Source organism: Physcomitrium patens, chromosome 8 (genome assembly GCF_059467195.1).
Source record: "Physcomitrium patens ecotype Gransden chromosome 8, ASM5946719v1, whole genome shotgun sequence".
Lineage (NCBI taxonomy): Eukaryota > Viridiplantae > Streptophyta > Bryopsida > Funariales > Funariaceae > Physcomitrium > Physcomitrium patens.
In genome coordinates this window covers 18151982-18171367 of record NC_143417.1, presented here as the reverse complement: position 1 = coordinate 18171367, position 19386 = coordinate 18151982, and the positions used below count along the sequence as shown (strand labels likewise).

General features: G+C 40.9%; 1 protein-coding gene and 1 long non-coding RNA gene across 4 annotated transcripts; both read left to right on the top strand.

Moving 5' to 3' along the window:
* Positions 1–8618: 8618 nt before the first annotated feature.
* LOC149988500 (transmembrane 9 superfamily member 1-like) lies at positions 8619–13839 on the top strand. Of its 3 annotated transcripts, none has more exons than XM_090252759.1 (13): positions 8619–8754; positions 9635–9833; positions 10055–10159; positions 10453–10470; positions 10742–10836; positions 10954–11106; positions 11302–11436; positions 11549–11715; positions 12019–12113; positions 12259–12389; positions 12567–12809; positions 13019–13292; positions 13418–13839. In XM_090252759.1, exons 1-13 carry the CDS (start codon positions 8665–8667, stop codon positions 13483–13485), a joined length of 1773 nt encoding a protein of 590 aa, XP_090108885.1. In that variant the 5' UTR covers positions 8619–8664; the 3' UTR covers positions 13486–13839. The 3 variants fall into 3 exon arrangements, with proteins under 3 accessions (XP_090108885.1, XP_090108886.1, XP_090108887.1); XM_090252760.1 differs by having other exon boundaries at positions 8654–9423; XM_090252761.1 differs by lacking the exon at positions 8619–8754 and adding an exon at positions 8898–9249.
* Positions 13840–14048: 209 nt separating this feature from the next.
* On the top strand, positions 14049–15103 carry LOC149988499 (uncharacterized). The gene is made up of 2 exons (XR_016504622.1): positions 14049–14416; positions 14532–15103. It is a non-coding gene; the product is annotated as an uncharacterized LOC149988499 (long non-coding RNA).
* The last annotated feature ends 4283 nt before the right edge of the window (positions 15104–19386 follow it).

The following is a 19386-nucleotide window of genomic DNA, read 5'->3' as shown; positions in this document are numbered from 1 at the left end:
ATCTTTGAGTAAATTGGATTCCTTCTAGTCTTGATTTTATTTAGACTATAACTATGAGTTTTGCCAATTAAGTAGATAGTCAAAAGTCTAGTACAATCAAATCAATATTTGTAGGCACATGAACTTTTTTTGCATATTGCAATGGAAGAATCACCTTGTGTTATTTGTCCCACATGTGTTTCTAATGGTGGAAAGACTTTTAGTTGCATTCTAAGCTAATATCAAAATTATCAAGATGTTTTTGAGAAGGAAGATGCAAATATTCTTATAGAGCATTGTTTATATGATTGCTAAATTGATCTTTAAGTGTCACGGACATACATATAATTACCTATATGAATAGATAAAAGTATGTAAAAGTAGATAAAAGTAGGTTAATTGTGTAATATCTTCTAGAGAAGCTTCTTAGAAGCTTCATAGACGCTGCTTTGACTTTATAGGAGTCTATAGTTGACTTTTAGGTTAGAAACTTGGTCAACAAGTTAGCCATGTGCCACACATGTTGGAAGCTTAAAGAACAAGCTAACTACGTGGTCCATCCATAGAAAACTTGCCTTGCAAGCAAAGGCATGTGGCCTAGAAAGTCAACATATATTGGAGGTCTTATAGAACATCGCCACGTGGCTTCTAGTTAGATAGTATATATAGAGGCAAGAGTGAAGCCCTCTTCACTCTTGTCAACTCCTTTCTTGCTTCTAGTCTAGTTTCAAGGGTCTCTAGTTTTCTTGTATTTTGGCAATAGCCATTCCAGTTTCTTTCTTAATATACATATTTCTATTTTGTCCTATTTCTTTTTGAGAAAAGTCTCACTTACTCTTTAGCTTTCATCGAGTTCTTGTCCTTGACAGATTGACAAGAGTACACTTACAATATCAAAGCTTTGTCTTTTCTTGATTAAGAGTGGGTTACCCCTTTTTCTTGATAAGACATAAGCGCATTAGAAGTTGCGGATTACCCTCTTTTAAACTGATATTGTTCTTAGTATTTTCTTTGTTATCAATTCCTCTCTTCTATTTTGAGCGTTATTAGACATCTTCTCTTTTCTAAATGCTACTATGGCAGAGCTTGTTGAAATGAAGAGTGCAATGGCACAGATGCAAGAACAATTGAGGGAGTTAATGCTTGCGATGCATCAACTCAATTTACCACCACAAGGAGCAACAAGAATGGTAGGAAGTGAAGATATAGAGATGATTGGGGCTGCTTCAACATCTGCACCAAACCATGTCCCTTCTCCCAGAATGGAACACCCTTCGAGTGTTAGAGAACCGAGAGTTGCCTTGCCCGAGAAGTTTGATGGTACCAGATCCAAGTTTCGAGGATTCATCAATCAAGTCCAACTACTGATTGAACTTCAACCCCAGAGCTATCCAACTCCAGGGTCACAAGTTAGATTCATTGGTACACTTCTTTCAGGTTCAGCATTGTCATGGTTTTCATCTTTTCTTGAACGACGAGATCCAATATTGGATAATCTGGAGGCTTTTTTGGCGGAGTTTCGATCCATGTTTGGAGAACATGATGCAATTCGTGTTGCAACCAACAAGATCCGTATTTTGCGACAAGGCAATCGATCAGTAACATTATATGCTTCGCAATTTCGACAACTTACAACTGATATCAAGTGGGATGATGCCGCACTTGTGAGTCAATTTCTCTACGGATTACAATATGAGGTAAAGAAATTGATGCTTAATTTACCTGATCCTCAAACATTGAGTCAAGCAATTGACTTTGCTGTGAAGTGCGACAATCGACTTTTTGAATTTCGATCCGAGAGTCGCACAAGTGGGCCTCAACGTTACTACAATTCAATGGCAACACCGACGTCTCCTCAACACATACCTTCAGAAGTAGAGGATATGCAAATTGATGCGGTACGTTTCAAACCTCTTACTGAGCAAGAAAAGTCTCGTCGTCGACAAGAAGGATTGTGCTTATATTGTGGAGAACCTAAGCACACTGCTCAACATTGTCCAAAGAAGTGACGCAACTACAAAATGAGGAGTACGGCTGTCAAAGAAGACAGTATGTCGGAAAATGAGTACGTCCAGCTACAATAGGGACCGTGCGGCTGAAATCTTGTACAACTTCTAATGAAGGTCCTATCCTCTCCTCAGAACCATCTCCTTGTTTTATAATAGATGTGCGTTTAGGACCTAATAATTACAAAGCCTCTGCCTTGGTAGATTCAGGAGCCTCATCTTGTTTTTTAGATGAAGAATTTGCTAGATGTCATAGAATATCATTAATACAAAAAACTAAACCTGTACACGTAGAAGTCATAGATGGTCGTCCGTTGTCTTCTGGAGATGTAACTCACGAAACACTTCCTGTAGATGTAGTAATAAATGGTCATAGTAGTTGCGTAATTTTTAATATAATTAGATCTCCCTCTAATCCAGTTATTTTAGGCTTATCATGGTTAGAAAAGTATAATCCTCGAATAGATTGGATTTCTCGTAAACTTGATTTTCCTCAGAGCATTAGTAACAGTTCTATTAATCAAGTAAAAAATCATGAGTCTAGTATAGTAAAACCTGCACTTATAGGTGCAAAAGCATTTATACACGCAGCAAAAGAAGGATCAACTTTTGCTATTTATGCTGCACCTATTTCTGAAAGCGTAAAGACTTCAAGTAGCATTCCAAGTCAATATCAGGATTATCAAGACGTTTTTGAGAAAAAGAATGCAGATATTCTTCCTGAGCATCGCCCATACGATTGTTCAATCGATTTCAAGGAAGGAACTCTGCCACCATTTGGACCAATTTACAGTTTATCGCAAGATGAGTTGGCTGAACTCAAGACATATATTGACGAGAATTTAGCAAAGAATTTCATACGCCATTCAAAATCTCCAGCAGGAGCTCCAATTTTATTCGTAAAGAAAAAAGATGGATCTTTACGAATGTGTGTTGACTATCGAGGACTCAACAAGATCACAATCAAGAACAGGTATCCATTACCTTTGATATCAGGACTCCTTGACCAGTTAAATCAAGCTAAGATCTATACAAAAATAGATCTAAGAGGAGCATATAATCTAGTACGGATCAAAGAAGGAGATGAATGGAAGACTGCGTTTCAAACCAGGTACGGGCATTTTGAATATAATGTCATGCCTTTTGGACTCACGAATGCACCAGCTGCTTTTCAACATCTCATGAATGATGTATTTCGTGAATTCTTAGACAATTTTGTCGTCTGCTATCTAGACGATATCCTGATCTATTCTAAGAACGTCGAAGAATATGAAATACATGTTCGTCAAGTATTACAAAAACTTAGAGATGCAGGATTGTACGCCAAGATAGAAAAGTGTGTATTTCACACTACTCAAGTTGACTTTTTAGGATACATCATTTCAAATGATGGTCTCATGATGGATTCTAAGAAAGTCCAAACAATCATGGATTGGAAGATTCCAAGGACAGTAAGAGATGTCCAATGTTTCTTGGGATTTGCCAATTACTATCGGATCTTCATCAAAGATTTCTCACGAGTTGCAGCTCCACTTACACGCTTGACTAGTAAAGATAAATTCCAATGGAATCAAGAAGCGGAAGCAGCATTTGAAGCCTTGAAGACATCGTTTGTCTCTGCACCAGTCTTATATCGTGTTGACTTTTCCAAGGTATTTTTTATGGAAACAGACGCATCGGATTTTGCCTTGGGTGCAGTTTTATCACAAATGGGAACAGATGACAAACTTCATCCGATAGCTTTTCATTCAAGAAAATTCTCAGCAGCCGAGATCAATTATGAGATCCACGATAAAGAACTTCTTGCAATCGTGGATTCCTTTCAAGAATGGCGTCATTATTTAGAAGGTGCTTCTAGTCCAGTCAATGTGTATACAGATCACAAGAACCTCGAGTATTTCATGTCAGCACGCGTGTTGAATCGTCGTCAAGCTCGTTGGAGTATGTCTTTGTCAAGATTCGACTTCATTATCACTTATCGGCCAGGAAAACAACAAGGTTTGTCCAATGCCCTGTCTAGACGTTCTTATTTTGCACCAAAAGAAGGAGATGCAGCTTTTGAGCAACAAAGAACGGTCCTCTTGAAACCGGAGCAATTTCATCTCCGAGCAGTGAAATCAACATTGACTGTTGATTCAACTTTTCTCAAGCAAATCCAGTCCAGTATGTCCTCAGACCCTCTTGTTCATGATATCGAGAATAATTCTTCCAAGTCTCATGATTCTTCTAAGTTCGAGTTCAAGAATAATCTATTATATTTTGAAGGACGCCTATATGTTCCAGAAAAAAAAGCACGTTTGCGTGTTCTTCAAGCACGTCATGACTTTCCAGCAGCAGGGCACTTTGGATATAATAAGACTTTGGAACTCATATCAAGAGATTTTTGGTGGCCACAAATGTGGAAGTCAGTCAAAGACTTTGTACAATCATGTGATATTTGTTCAAGATCAAAAATTCCTCGACATCGACCTTACGGACTTCTTCAGCCATTACCTATACCAGAACAACCATGGTCTTCTGTTTCTATGGATTTCATCACAGATCTTCCAAACTCAAGATCTTATGATTCTATATTTGTGATAGTAGATCGTTTCACCAAGATGGCACATTTTATGCCATGTACAAAATCTATCACAGGTGAAGAAACAGCTAAGCTTTTCATTGATAATATCTATCGCTATCATGGATTACCTAAAGATATCATATCGGATAGGGGAACTCAATTTGTGTCGAGATTCTGGAGGACTCTTTTCAAGATTTTAAAAGTGGACATAAAGCTATCTTCAGCTTTCCATCCTCAAACTGATGGACAAACAGAGTGCGTAAACCAAGTCTTGGAACAGTATTTAAGGTGTACCATCAACTACCAACAAGATGATTGGACAAACCTTCTGCCATTGGCAGAGTTTGCTTATAATAATACGGTACATTCCTCCACGCAACAAACACCTTTCTTTGCCAATTATGGCTATCATCCACGACTTGATACTTTTGATTTTTCAAAAGTTGATAATCCTGCAGCAGAAGATATGGCAAATCGGTTGTCAGAGTTACATGCAATAATGAAGGCGCAGTTGAAGAAAGCTCAAGAACGACAAAAGATAAATGCAGATGTATATCGTAAAGAGCAACCACAACTCAACGTGGGTGATAAGGTAAGGCTACTTCGTCGCAATATCAAGACCACTCGACCTTGTGACAAATTGGACTATCGTAGGCTTGGCCCCTTTTCTATTTCTGAACAGATCAACCCAGTTGCATATCGGTTACATCTACCGGAGTCAATGAAGATCCATCCTGTATTCCACGTGTCTCTTCTTGAACCATATAAGACAGTGGATATACAAGGAAGAAGACAAATGCCACCGCCTCCTATAGAAGTAGATAATAATGAAGAATTTGAGGTGGAAGAGATATTAGACTCAAGGCAGCGCCGAAATAAGCTGGAATATCTTGTTCATTGGTGCGGATATGATATTAGTGAGCGCACATTGGAGCCATCCAGGAATCTAGCAAATGCATCAGCTAAAGTCAAAGTTTTTCATCAACGACATCCATCAAAACCAAGATGAAAACCTCTCTTATAAAAGAGACAAGATTGAGGCAAGATAACATTCAATTTCCTATCCTTGTTTGTAACTTCTTTGCATTTTGTGACGCTAATTAGATGGAGAGCCAACAACCAGCGGATTCAACTCAAGAACCTTCGTTTGCTGACTTACCGGATGAGACATTGCGATTGTCACAACCTTCAAGACGACGCAACCGAGATGAGGACCCTCAAGAACGACATGTTCTTCCTCGAATAGATGGTGAGATACAACGCGTTTGGTATCACGACCTTGGAAGAGATTCTCGATGTTTGGTGATATTATTGGAGATAGGAACGACTCCTGATGGTATTTCAAATGTATTATTTGAAGGAAGTTATGAAGGCCTCAACAGTGATCAAATAACAGGGTGGTCTTCTCGCCCTGGAATGGGACACTATCGATGGCTAAGAGGACCCATCAACTATCTTCGAAGAGAACAAAGATCAGAGTATGTAGCAAATACAATTCGCCGCATATTAGATTTTCTCAATATATAATCACCGCTCCTCGTGGAACTCGTCCCTAGAAGGGGGGGTAATGTCACGGACATACATATAATTACCTATATGAATAGATAAAAGTATGTAAAAGTAGATAAAAGTAGGTTAATTGTGTAATATCTTCTAGAGAAGCTTCTTAGAAGCTTCATAGACGCTGCTTTGACTTTATAGGAGTCTATAGTTGACTTTTAGGTTAGAAACTTGGTCAACAAGTTAGCCATGTGCCACACATGTTGGAAGCTTAAAGAACAAGCTAACTACGTGGTCCATCCATAGAAAACTTGCCTTGCAAGCAAAGGCATGTGGCCTAGAAAGTCAACATATATTGGAGGTCTTATAGAACATCGCCACGTGGCTTCTAGTTAGATAGTATATATAGAGGCAAGAGTGAAGCCCTCTTCACTCTTGTCAACTCCTTTCTTGCTTCTAGTCTAGTTTCAAGGGTCTCTAGTTTTCTTGTATTTTGGCAATAGCCATTCCAGTTTCTTTCTTAATATACATATTTCTATTTTTTCCTATTTCTTTTTGAGAAAAGTCTCACTTACTCTTTAGCTTTCATCGAGTTCTTGTCCTTGACATCAAGAAAGAATTCAAATATCATTTAGATCAATCTATAATTTATTGCAAAATGAGTTGACTAACTCAAGAAGTACATTGATGAAAATGAAACCAAGAATTTCATATGCCATTGAAATATTTTAGTTAGAACTCATATTATAATTGTAAAGATAATAGATATATCATTTGAATGTGCATAGATTATTGAAGATTCAAGCAAATCACCATTAAAAATAAATACCTTCTATCTTTAATATTAAGGTTTTTTGATTAATTTAATTAAGTTAAGATTTATATTATAATAGATTTTCATATGATTCAAATAAGGAAGAATCTTGGTGATATTTGAATCCTAAACTAACATCTCTCATGAAATAAGCAAACGAGTTTGATGAAACAAAAAGACATTTACTAATTGTAGAACAAGGCTCTTAAAAAAAGAAAGCCATATTAATTTAAAAAAATAGATATAGCATAGTTCTATTATTTTTTAACTTCAAATCATTTAGTAAAACAAAAATATAAAGTTAAATTAAAATTCAATCTTTAACACCAACCAATTTCATCAAAAGTAGGATTAATCAAAACAAAGATGGAATGACATTATAGAAACATTTCAGAATACATTACCTCAAATAAATAATAAAAAAAGAATTTCTTCATTGTGATAAATTTTGTATGGTAAAAAATATGGTATTATAAATTTGTAATAAAATCCATAGTAAAATTTGTAAAAACAATTAACTATGGTTGTAATAAAATAGGTAATAGTTAAAGAAGTCCTTAAGGTCGATGATGAGGAGTTTTTGATTTTAAACAAACATCACATGATTGTAAAAAATCTTTAATCATCCTCCATATTTGAAACCACAAAAAATCTCTAAAGAATAGTTCCAAAGTCTTATTATATCTGAAATATTTTATTATTGGAAAATCATGATGAGTTCTAAAAATACGTAATTATGCTTTATTTTTAAAATATATAAGTGTTTCTTGAAATAAAATAAATTATTTTTAAGTTCAAATTTAGAAGTATCATAAGACTAAAAACTTCAAGAAAGTTGTTCTTTGTTGATCAAAAGCTACATCTTCTCCTTTAGATGCAAGATTTGAACATCTAATAAATCTTGTTGTATTTTTATTCGATAAGTAATCTTAAAATCAAATCTTTATAAAGACATGCTCCAACAGGCCTAACAATGATTCAAAAAACGTATTGCTATGAAATATTCAAGATTCTTATCATCCATATCTATAGTGATTAGATTAAAAGTGCCCTCTAAGTAATAACTCTATTCTTAAAATAAATCCACAATTGCAAGAAGCTATTTATTGTGGATCTTGTAAGTTGATCTCAATTGCCAAAAATTTCTTAGAATAAAAAGCTATTAAGTAGAATTTCCTAGTCGTTCCTTGGAAATGGGGGAGAACAGCAGGGATGAGAGCATCAAACAAGGCGGTCTTGCGATGATCACCACCGGCACAGCAGGTGAGAGGGCAGCGGGATGACCGGAGAATTATGGCAATGCCCCACGACCCCAACCCAAGTTTGCCCATGTTTAGGGTCGTCTGCGAGCTCATGACCCCGAGGTCTCGCGATCGACGAGTTTGTCTCTCGAAGACAGCTTCCTTGTAGATATCAGATCTGAAGGTAAAAAAGTGAAGGTGCGAGCGGTGCAGTTGAATCTGCTGCTGCCACTCAGACTGGTCGATTTCACGAGCCTCGTTCAGGGTTTTGGTAGTCCGACGATCTGATGTGGACGACGCGTTGCGGGAGGCAGCGTCGAGGCTGTGGGGCGCTGCGCTCTTGAGCTCTGGCATTGCGGGTTCGCTCTGCCGGAAATCGTTCACATTTTTGACAGCGCAGAACAAGAACGAGAGGCTGGCACAAGTGGTGCTCTTTGAGATCGGGAGCAACATCAGTGGTGGCGGGTACTACCGCCGGAAAGGAACGACGCAGGGGGAGGAATTTTGGCACCGGAGCCACTCGGGGTTGAGGCGACCTGGGAGAGGGGAGGAGGGTGCAAAATGTGGACCCTCAATAGGGTTGGCCTGTTGGGGGTTGCGTGTGCGCTGGTTTTGCTTCAGCTGTGCAGTGCCAACGAGTACGACCACAGGGTATGTCCCATCTCTCTCCACATGTCTGCCCCGTAGGTTGCTTGCTCTTCGCCGCCATGAGCTCGCTCCCCCTCATGATTTCAACTTCCCCGTTTTTTGGGGGAGTTATAATTTCACTTCCCCCATCAAGGGTCCGTGGGCTGTGTGCTTCACGACGCATCAGCGTGTCCAGGTGCGAGGACCACTGTGAATTAGGTCGGCACAGTTGTTTGCGGACGTGATCCAGTGTCGGTAGCATGAGCACGAGAAGCGTCGAACCCTGCTCAATTATGTGAGGCGTCGTCCTCGTCCTCTCCGGCGCGGACTAGGCGCACTTCGGACGAGAGAGTGATGTGCTGAGTGGCCTCCGATTTTAGTTTCGAGGAAGCGATGGACTGCACGGCATTTTAGTTTTGGGATGGAGGGCAGTAGGTCCACAAGGGTGGGTTGGCGTGCCCCGTGATCCGTAATGTATGCGTCTGCTTTGGCCAGAGCTCCGGTATAGGAACGGAAAAGGTGTGTTCGCTGCTTACACGTGCTCTTCACGGATCGTCGCCTGGCAGAACTCGGTATTGATGAGAACGCTACTGTGTTCATGTTGGTGTCATGATTGCCGTGAAGAATGTTGGCATTTAGGGCGTCGATCGCCCTAGGAGGCTCGAAGCGCAAAATGTAGGTCGAGGAGCAAGGGTAAGGGTGGCGTCGAAATCCGCGGTGCATGCCTTATTGGACACATTCATCGCGGTTGTCACTGTGGCAGGGCGGGTGCCTGGATCGTGACCCTTGCGAGCAGAGGGCTGGGGAACGATCGGGGTGCCATGTCAGCACCTGCACATGGCTTTGTGATGACGAACTGGGCCGCGGTTGTGATGGGTGAGGTCCGTGTGTTGTGAGTGTGCAGTATGGCAAAGGGGATCCGGTGATGCTGTGGGTGAACAAAGTGGGGCCTTACAACAATCCGCAAGAGACGTACAACTACTACAGTCTGCCGTTTTGCAGTCCGGGTGCGGCTGGCAATGCTCGACACAAATGGGGAGGGCTGGGCGAAGTGCTGGAAGGGAACGAGCTGATCGACAGCGAGGTCGAGATCAAGTTCAAGAGTGAGTGTGTTGCTTTGAGCTGCGTGGGCTGAGGTGTGGAGTGGGACGGGGGTGGGCAGAAGGTTGTAGTTTGTGCACCTGTTCGGGCGGACGATGAAGTGTGAAATTTAGTGCATGGTCCGGCAGGGTTTTTGGTTGGGGGTGCCAAAACCAGTGATGGGCGGAGGTAATTAGTGCTGCAGTGATGTCACTCGATGACTGACGTGGGTTTCGCGATGCAGCACCCGTGGAGAAGAGGACGATATGCAGCTTCACATTGGACGGCACGTCGGTAGCTGCATTCAGATCTGCTGTGGCACAAGCTTACTGGTTCGAGTTCTTCATGGGTAAGTTGTGAAGTCCAGAATGTGTGGGGATGCAGACGCTTGGATGTAACGTGAAGGTGTTGATGAGGTGACTGGCAGTAGTGTGTTTGTGAGTCTCGAGTAGAGCATGGAGTGGCTCTTGGAATGTGGATGGAGGGAGGGAGAGAGAGCTAGGTGTGAATTAGTTGATTGCGAAGTGGAGTTCTGAGTTGCGAGGCGACCGTTGAGGTGGATAGGATGCTGCAATGGCATTGTTGGAATGGTTTCTGACAGTGGAATGTGTGTTCGTTTCGTGTTGTGGGTGGGTTTTGCAGACGATCTTCCACTTTGGGGTGCGTGATGGCCGATCCTTTTGGCACAGTTGGTTGTGGTTTGGTGTTGGACAGTGCCTGGCAGGGTGTGTGGATGTTGGTATCATATGCGGGATTTGCAATTCATACGGGAGTTGTGTGTCTGACGTGGTTTCGAAGTGCTATACGTGTGCTGTATGTTGGGGCAAGAAACGTTGGAATTTCATGCGTGTATGGCAGTGAGCGGGAGGGGGTGTGGGTGTGGGGGCGAGAAATGAGATGTCATGGTTGGGGTGTTTGTGGGGGAGTGCAGGGTTCGTGGGAGAGCAGCATGCGGACAAGAATGACGACGAGAAGTACACGATCTACACACACAAGGACCTGTTGATTAAGTATAACAACGACCAGGTATGAGTTTTTGAGTACGGGTTTGCAGGGTGGGGGTGTTTGGTTACGAGGGTTGGTGAGTGGTTGCGCGGGGGTGGCATGGACTAAGGTGGCGTGCGGTGGGGTGGGCGGGGGCAGATCATTCAAGTGAACCTGACCCAAGACAACCTGCAGCCCCTGATTTCTGGGAAAAAGATCGACCTGACGTACGCAGTGCAGTGGGTGGAGACCAACATATCGTTCATCCGACGATTCGACGCGTACCTGGATTACCCGTTCTTTGAGCACCAGGTGGGTGTGAGGAGGGAGCGGAGGGCTGAGTTGCAAGATTTGTGTAGCGAGTGTGGGTGGAGACGGGAGCTTGAAGCTACATGCGAGTTAGTGGTGTGTTGGAGGTTCATGGGATGGTGAATGGGACGAGTCGCGAGTTTGACGTGTGGGGGTGTTTGGTTTGTGGTTGATGTTGGGTGGCGGCCGCGATGACAGATACATTGGTTCTCTATCTTCAACTCGTTCATGATGGTGATATTTCTGACGGGGCTGGTATCGATGATTCTGATGCGCACCCTCCGCAACGATTATGCGAAGTATGCACGCGAGGAGGACGACTTGGAGACGCTGGTGAGTGCAGGGAGTCGATGATGATGATGATGATGATGATGATGCTGGTGGACGTTGGGGTAGGCGGTATTGGATAATGGAACGAGGGGGTGTTGTGGTGGTGGTTGGGCAGGAGCGGGACGTGAGCGAGGAGTCGGGATGGAAACTGGTGCATGGAGACGTTTTCCGGGCGCCTCGGAACCTGGTGCTGCTGTCGGCATTGGTGGGGACGGGCGCTCAGCTGGCGATGTTGATGCTGCTGGTGATCCTGTTAGCGATCGTGGGGATGCTGTATGTTGGGTAAGTGGATGCGGGTTTGTGTTGGTGTTTGGGGGATGAGATGGTGACGGAGAGGGAGACGAAATGGTGTACTCGATGTGAGGAGGCCCGTTGAGGGCTTATGTGATGTGGGTGTTTTGAGCTGCGGGAAGCGGTTGCCGCACTGAAGAGGGTGTTACCGTTCTATTGGTCGGAGAGACGAGTCGTGGCTCGGGAGGTGTAGTGGTTGCAGTGGTGGTCGTATGCGAGGGATGATTGGGTTCGTTTTGGTGGCGAGAATGGTGGTGTGAACGGGCGGGTGGGGGTGTGCATGCTTGGTTGCAGGCGTGGAGCTATTGTGACGACATTCATCGTGTGCTACGCGCTGACGTCGTTCATCGCGGGATACGTGAGTGGAGGGTTCTACTCGCGCAATGATGGTGCGTACCTGTACCCATGTGAGGAAGTGGCGGTGGTTTTGGGGAGGGGGTGGTGTGGTATGGGTAGGAATGGTTGGAATTATGGATGGGTTTGGACGTTGGATGCTTGCGTACGCTTGATGCCGGGTATGTGACGTTGGTGCAGGAAAGCACTGGATCAAGTCGATGCTGCTGACGGCGTCGTTGTTCCCATTCCTGTGCTTCGGCATCGGTTTCCTGCTGAACTTCGTGGCGATCTACTATCATTCGCTGGCGGCCATTCCGTTCGGCACGATGGTGAGGCATTTGCATCGTGGTGCGGTTGCAGCTTAGGGAGGGGGATGGGCGTGAGGCGTCGTTGTTAGATGAGGCGAGGCAGGATTGTTTCTGGTCAGAGAGGCAGCAGCGATGCTTTGGTGTGGTGCCTAGGGAATGCAATTGGATTCTGAGTGAGGGGAGCGTGGTGGGTGGCAGGTGGTGGTTTTTGTGATCTGGGCGTTTATTTCATTCCCGCTGGCTCTGTTCGGGACGGTGGTGGGGCGGAACTGGAGTGGGCAACCGGACAACCCGTGCAGGGTGAAGACGATTCCGCGGCCGATTCCAGAGAAGAAGTGGTACTTGAAGCCTTCGGTGGTGGCACTGCTGGGAGGGTTGTTGCCGTTCGGGAGCATCTTCATCGAGATGTACTTTGTGTTCACGTCGTTCTGGCAGTACAAGGTGGGTGGAGGTTGGAGGGAGCGGGTGGCAGGGTCGGAAGTGTGTGTTGGTTGAGCAGAGTGCATGGGGCTTTGGGTTGATGGAGACGTGTTTGAGGGCAATGGGATGGGAGGATGCGTGGCACTGGTTGTTGCGATGCAAGGGCGTTGGTTGCTGCGTGTGGGAGATATTCTAACTTGTGATAGTTTTGATGTGTGGCGTTTGTGTAGGTGTACTACGTGTACGGATTCATGCTGCTGGTGTTCATCATCTTGACGATCGTGACGGTGTGCGTGACGATCGTGGGGACGTATTTCTTGCTGAATGCGGAGAACTATCACTGGCAGTGGACGTCGTTTTTGTCGGCGGCGTCGACAGCGGGATACGTGTACCTGTACTCGGTGTACTACTTCTACATGAAGACGAAGATGTCCGGGTTTTTCCAGATCAGTTTCTACTTCGGGTACACGCTGATGTTCTGCCTGGGGTTGGGCATATTCTGTGGTAAGTGGGACTGGGCAGGCGTGGGTGGGTATCCTGGGGTAGTGCGTAATATTTGGTTGATGGGTTGTGAGGCGGTTGAGTGGAGTGGAGGGTCTGACGGGTGTGCTGTTTGTGGCGGCTGGCAGGAGCTGTGGGGTACCTGGGGTCGTCGATGTTTGTGCGACGTATATATAGGAACATCAAGTGTGACTAGGGTGGGGATCGAATTTTCCCCCGCAGGAAGTTGTGGGCTCTGGCTAGAGTGGTGCTTGTTGTGTGTGTGCCAAGTACCTAGAGTTGCCCGCGAGGCGACTACTTAGAACCTAACCAGACTGTATTCCACAGGGCCAGGCAGCCGATGAGGGCACTTGCTAGACGCGATTTGCAGATTATCTAGTGAGAGTAAGTGGAGCGAATTCATGAATTTGTGGGCACGGTCCGATTCCAAGCAGGGTAGCAGGGGCGTTCTAGAGCTCGCAGGGTGGCGCTTTGTGCACAATTTTTTAAGAAGTTCGTCTATTTTGGTGGCGCATGCCCGGTGTGTGCTGGGTTCCACATTTTCCATGCATGATCCTGGGTGCGACGATCGTGGGGGCATGTTTTGAACCTGTTGATCTGCGATTCAACTTGAATGGGTTGAATCGGATGTGCACTTCCAGTGTTATGAGGTTTGTCTGTGCGCTCGACATTCACACAATTGCTGTTTGAATTTACATTATTTTTATATATTTTTTTTAACGTTTTCTTTGGCGAGGATATCGGCCTCGTGAAGGTTATAATAAAATCTTGCGGTGTGGATGATGTTGGAGGTCTTTCCCTAGGTTCCAAGACTAATAGTCCTTTCGCTGGGATTGTATTTGTGAGGATTTCTTGTTCTGAATGGTAGTACGATTGCAATTTGACAAATCTTGTAATTGCAACATCCCACCCCGAGTTCGGTCCTTCTTCCATTACTCAATCACTACGCGGGTGGTTTGGACGTGTAATTAGCTCACCTCACGTGTTCACCTTGCGGGTAACTGCGATGGCAGTACCGCTGGACGGGGCAGAAGTATATTGGCTGTGCGCCATCTTCAGGATCACAGCTATGCACTTATGTCTTACTCAAAGTGGTTCGTATTGCTGCACAACAGAAGACCTGTGCGGTGAGTTCCTCCGAACGCCCAACCTCTAGTGGGATACAACCAATTGGTTGGGAAAGGAGCTAGGTTTGGAACATTGGCAAGGCGGTCATTTGTAACGAGGATCGTAGCACTGCAGGTTCGGGGAAGACAACATTGGTCGAAATCGGATTTGCAGTATTTTGAGCATCTGGATGGACGGTCCAATTGCAACTACATCCTACGTGAGGGCCAACGCAACATTTCGGTATTTTCTTCTAATGATCTGGTTTTTCCTGTTTCCTCCGTCTCCGAAGTCCGACAGAAGAGTGTCATCTGCTGCGGCCTGAGAACGCATGGTCTAGCTGTCGGGTGTGTTTTCAAGGTGTTGGAGTGCGGTTTAGTTTGGGTCGTCCTGAAAGACCGAGGAATCAGTCCTCAGAGCACCTCACCCACTATGTCGCGCATCTTCGGTGCACAAGACGATACATTTAGTTTGTGGAAGCAGTTGTGAAATGCCAGAATACAAATGTATGGGCAGTCAGGGGGTACGGCAAAACAATGCTGTGGTACCACTCAGTCTCGTCACTCTTTTAGGTGTATCCAGTTCACCAGAGAGGTGGCTATCACCACAAGAATAGTATCTTATTCTTTAGACTTGGCGCTTTTGTAGTGGTCGGTGGATCACCTTGTTAATGCTACTACAAAGGAGTTCTGTACCACATTCAAACATTAGCTTGTGTATTTGGAACCTTATTCACAATGATTGAATTGTTTAAGATATTGGTATTCCATATCATTCATATCATTGAAATCAGTAGGTGATGTTGCAATCATGAAGATGAAGGGGGAGGATGTTTAAGTGATTGTTGTGGAGTATTGTTGACATGTCAAGTGTGTAATTGAAGGCTCTTACCACTACATCATTTTTATGATCATTTTGAAGTTCATCACTTCTTCAACAATAATTGGCATTTTTTTTGGCTAGTATGTATGTTCAAGCGATGTGTTCTAAAGTTTTGTATATGTTTGTTGAAGGAGTATGGTGTTCTTTGTTCATTTTGTCTTGTAGATATGAGGGAGGGAGTACTGTTGCATGTCTGTTGAGTACAAGCATAGCCTTGGATGATTCATTTCATTAAAAGAAACTGCTATGTTTTATTTCCAAGGCTCCCAACTAAATCCAACTTTTTATTTTATTTTGTAGTGAATTAGATCATCTAGTTTTAATTGAAAATTCTACAAAGTTATGCATTGGGATTTTTAATGGAATCTTGTTAGAAGTTGTTGAAATATTTTGTACAAGATAAAGTAGTAAAGTTTATGTGCATTAAATATAATTATAGATATATATATTTATGAGACATATAATAGAGCTCAAAAGCCTACTAATTGTTAGCACCATTACATTTCTAATTGTTTTGATATGTGCATGGAAAAATTGAGGAGGTATATAGCTATTAATATCATTTATAGAGCATATTCTTAATACCACATAATAAAATGATTTAAAGTTAGAAAAGTAGAAGATATATATATATATATATATATATATATAAAATTGTAACATGCCATTGAAAATTTATTGTGTATATATGTACATTATGCACACACAAGCTTTATCTTGTTTAGAATTTGTCAATAAAGTATCACAAAACTTGTTGGAAATAGGTGTCCACCTACAATCGCATATGAAAATGAGAGAAGTATGATATGTGGATATAATTTATTAATCGGACATGTAAGAATTGATAAGAAATGCAAGTTTTGTGGATAGATTGTTTTAGTTTTAATAACATTATTTTCTTAGTGCTAATTTAGTTATGATCTTATATTTCGGTTTTGTTTGTTTTATTTTTTGATTTTTTGATTTTTTTATATAAAAATTACCAGTCTTTAGATTGGACAAAACCACTAAGTTTTAAAGGCTTGATTGAAGTGCATTAGATTAGATATTTGAGTTCAAATTATTGTAAGTACCAAAGTCAAATTTATATTTTCATAGGATAGATATTTGGATTTTGGAATAGGTTTTTCATTTATTGCTAGAGTTAGAATTAAGCGCTTTCTAAAACAATGGCTAGATTTTGAACAAGAAAGTAATTATTTTTTTTTACTTAATTTTCTTTCACTCACATTTTTTAAATATTGGTAATTATTTTAGTCGGACCCTCTTTATAATTAGCATAAAAAATTAAAGTTGATTGTTTATTTGAAACAATGTCTTTTGCATTGTGACTCTATAGATGTAAGTTAATTAGAATATTGAATAAACAAAAAATGAAGCATATTCAAGTTTAATAGGATTCTTCTATGTTGAACTATCTAATAGATTAAATTTAGCTTACATTTTTATATTCTATGATATATTTGTTACTACAATAACATGATATTTCTTTGGAAGTTGGTGGTTTGTTTTACAATTAGGAGTTCTTGATAACTTTGTTCTTTTGAACTTGTATGTCCTTGCAATACATTGATCTCCATACTTATTGGGCTATTGGCAACAATCAAGTGTACTTTTGTTTCCAATGTTGAGGATGTTATGTTGTTTGGAGTGTTATTTGTTTTCATAAGCTATAGCGTCTTTGAGCCCAAATGTAGGGGAGCTTCATCTTATAGGGCAAATGTTGCTCTCACCTTCTAATCATATTACTATGGGCTATAGTGGATAATATTGTATTTAGAGTCTTTTGTGTGACCTTCTTCTATTCCTACATTGCAAGTGTTTTTATCAAACCACCTCAAGAATCATCTTGTTTTGATCAACATTTGATAACTTTGCATCTTGCAACACATTCTCTAGACCAATTGTACACCTAACTTGCATACTCAAGCAAGGCTCTTTAACCTCTAGAGTTGTGTCACAATAATTCAGTATGTTGATGGTAGTTGTAATCAGTGACGAGCTAATATTTGTCAGCAATGGTAGAAACATTTCTATTTTTTCTTTTGCTTTAATCTTCATTTACTTCTATAAAACTTTCTTGTCCTTGAAATTTTTTTCTCTCCTTGCCTTCTTTAATTTGGCAGTTCATTAATTCATAATATTAGCGTTGAAATTATCTCCTTCAAAGTGAACAACTCTTTAATAAAGATTTGAATGACTTACGATTTTCTTATTAAAATGACGACATCAAGCAATCTACCTTCTCCACTTTCTCTTTGATGAACCACTCAAACAAGATGGATGTGTTTGAGGTGTTCATCATGGTTTCTTGCTTTGCAATCTATCTTGTCTATTGGTCGTTGCCCTCAAGGTATGTTGCTTATGTAGATATTGTACGTTGTTTCTTGGCATTTTTTACATAGAGGCTTGTTACCTTCTTTAATCGCTAATGCCTAATCAATGGAATCCACATTGATTCTATGTTCTTATTAGTACACCCTAATGTAGTCTACATAAACCATTTAATCTATTTTTTCTATTAAACTTCCAACTTAATGTTTATCACTGCTACTTAAATAAAATAAAAATCCAACAAAAATAAAAATATGAGGTAAAATAACAAGAAAGATTAGGATTCAAGTATCACATATCTCCTTGTGTAAAAATATAGAATTGGTTTGGATAGGTCTATTCTACTTCCTCCATTGGCTCTTGGTTTCTACCCATTGAGGACATTGTCATTGTTCTACTAACCAACTTGTCTTATTTGATAGTTAACAAAATTCTTCTTCTTCATCTATGAATCCTACAACAAAGTTGTAACACGAGTATCTCGACAACTTAGGCTCAAGCCTCTTCTTTTGGCTAATTAAGACAATTTTTATTGTTTTGTTGCCATAGATGGTCACCAAGTTGTTGTTCCAATTTTGGTTAATCTTTACATCAATCAACCAAGGATAATCTAATAGCATATTATATGCCTCATTTACCTCTTTTTTCTTAATTACAATCAAAGTGATTAGGTAATAAATATCATGTATATAAATCTTTTCATTATAGATCATTTTAATTGATCCTTTTAGTGATCAAATTAACACTTGACTCACCATCAAACAACATGTTGTTCTAGGTCTTGTTGCCATCCTGCATTGATAATACATTTAGTTCTTGGTTAACATCTATTGCCAAATTAATCACTGTTTTTTCTTACCTAACAAACTTGCTTTAAACTTTGTTGTTTGCATTAGGTCTAAATTCAAACTTATATTAGTCTTTTATTTTAGAAATATATAAGCCTTGACATAATCCATAATATTTGAAGCCATATTTAGTAGTTGTGCAAGCAAGATAGTAATGGAATTGTTTAATATTTGTCTTCTTATCACCTTTATAAATTATTCCTTCTTATGTTTACTAAAACTTCTTTCTAAAGATTTTTCATATATTGGGTGGTTTGTCTTGATGGTATAGTTCAAAGCATCCAAGTTTGAGAATTATTTCTTGTAATTCTTCAAAAGTTCTTTTTTAAGAATATTTTCATGTATAGAACTTACTTGACTTAGAGCCTTTTCTTTTGCTTTCTATTCTTTAGCTTCCTTCAATTGATCCTTTTTGAGGGCTCCAATCATTAAATTTTTGATCTACTCTTCTATATTCCAATCTTAATATAGACCTTGTAAGATTTGTGCACCCTAATTTCTTCTTATATTAAACAAAAGTCATGCATTTTGGCACTGCACCCAAATTATATCAGCCATGTCTATTGGGTTTTTAGGCTCATCCAATCATTTGATTTCTACATTACTAACATAGTGATTTGATTTTTTGTTCTTTTACTCCATATTGATTAGAAATTGATTATATAAATGCATTTTTGAGAAATTCTACCATCTATCTCATGGTTTATGATACATGAATTATTCATTTGGTCTTAGACTGAATCCACTTGCATGATTTGTAACTTTGTGTAGATTAGGTGGTCTTAGACACTTGAGGTTTTAGTTACATGAATTCACTACTAGTTGTTAGAAATAAATCAGTAATGCTTGTCATTATGTGTGAGCTTCTTGCTTATATAGCAAAACTTTCTTGGTCCCTCTTATAGATTGGCTTGTTTAATAGATGT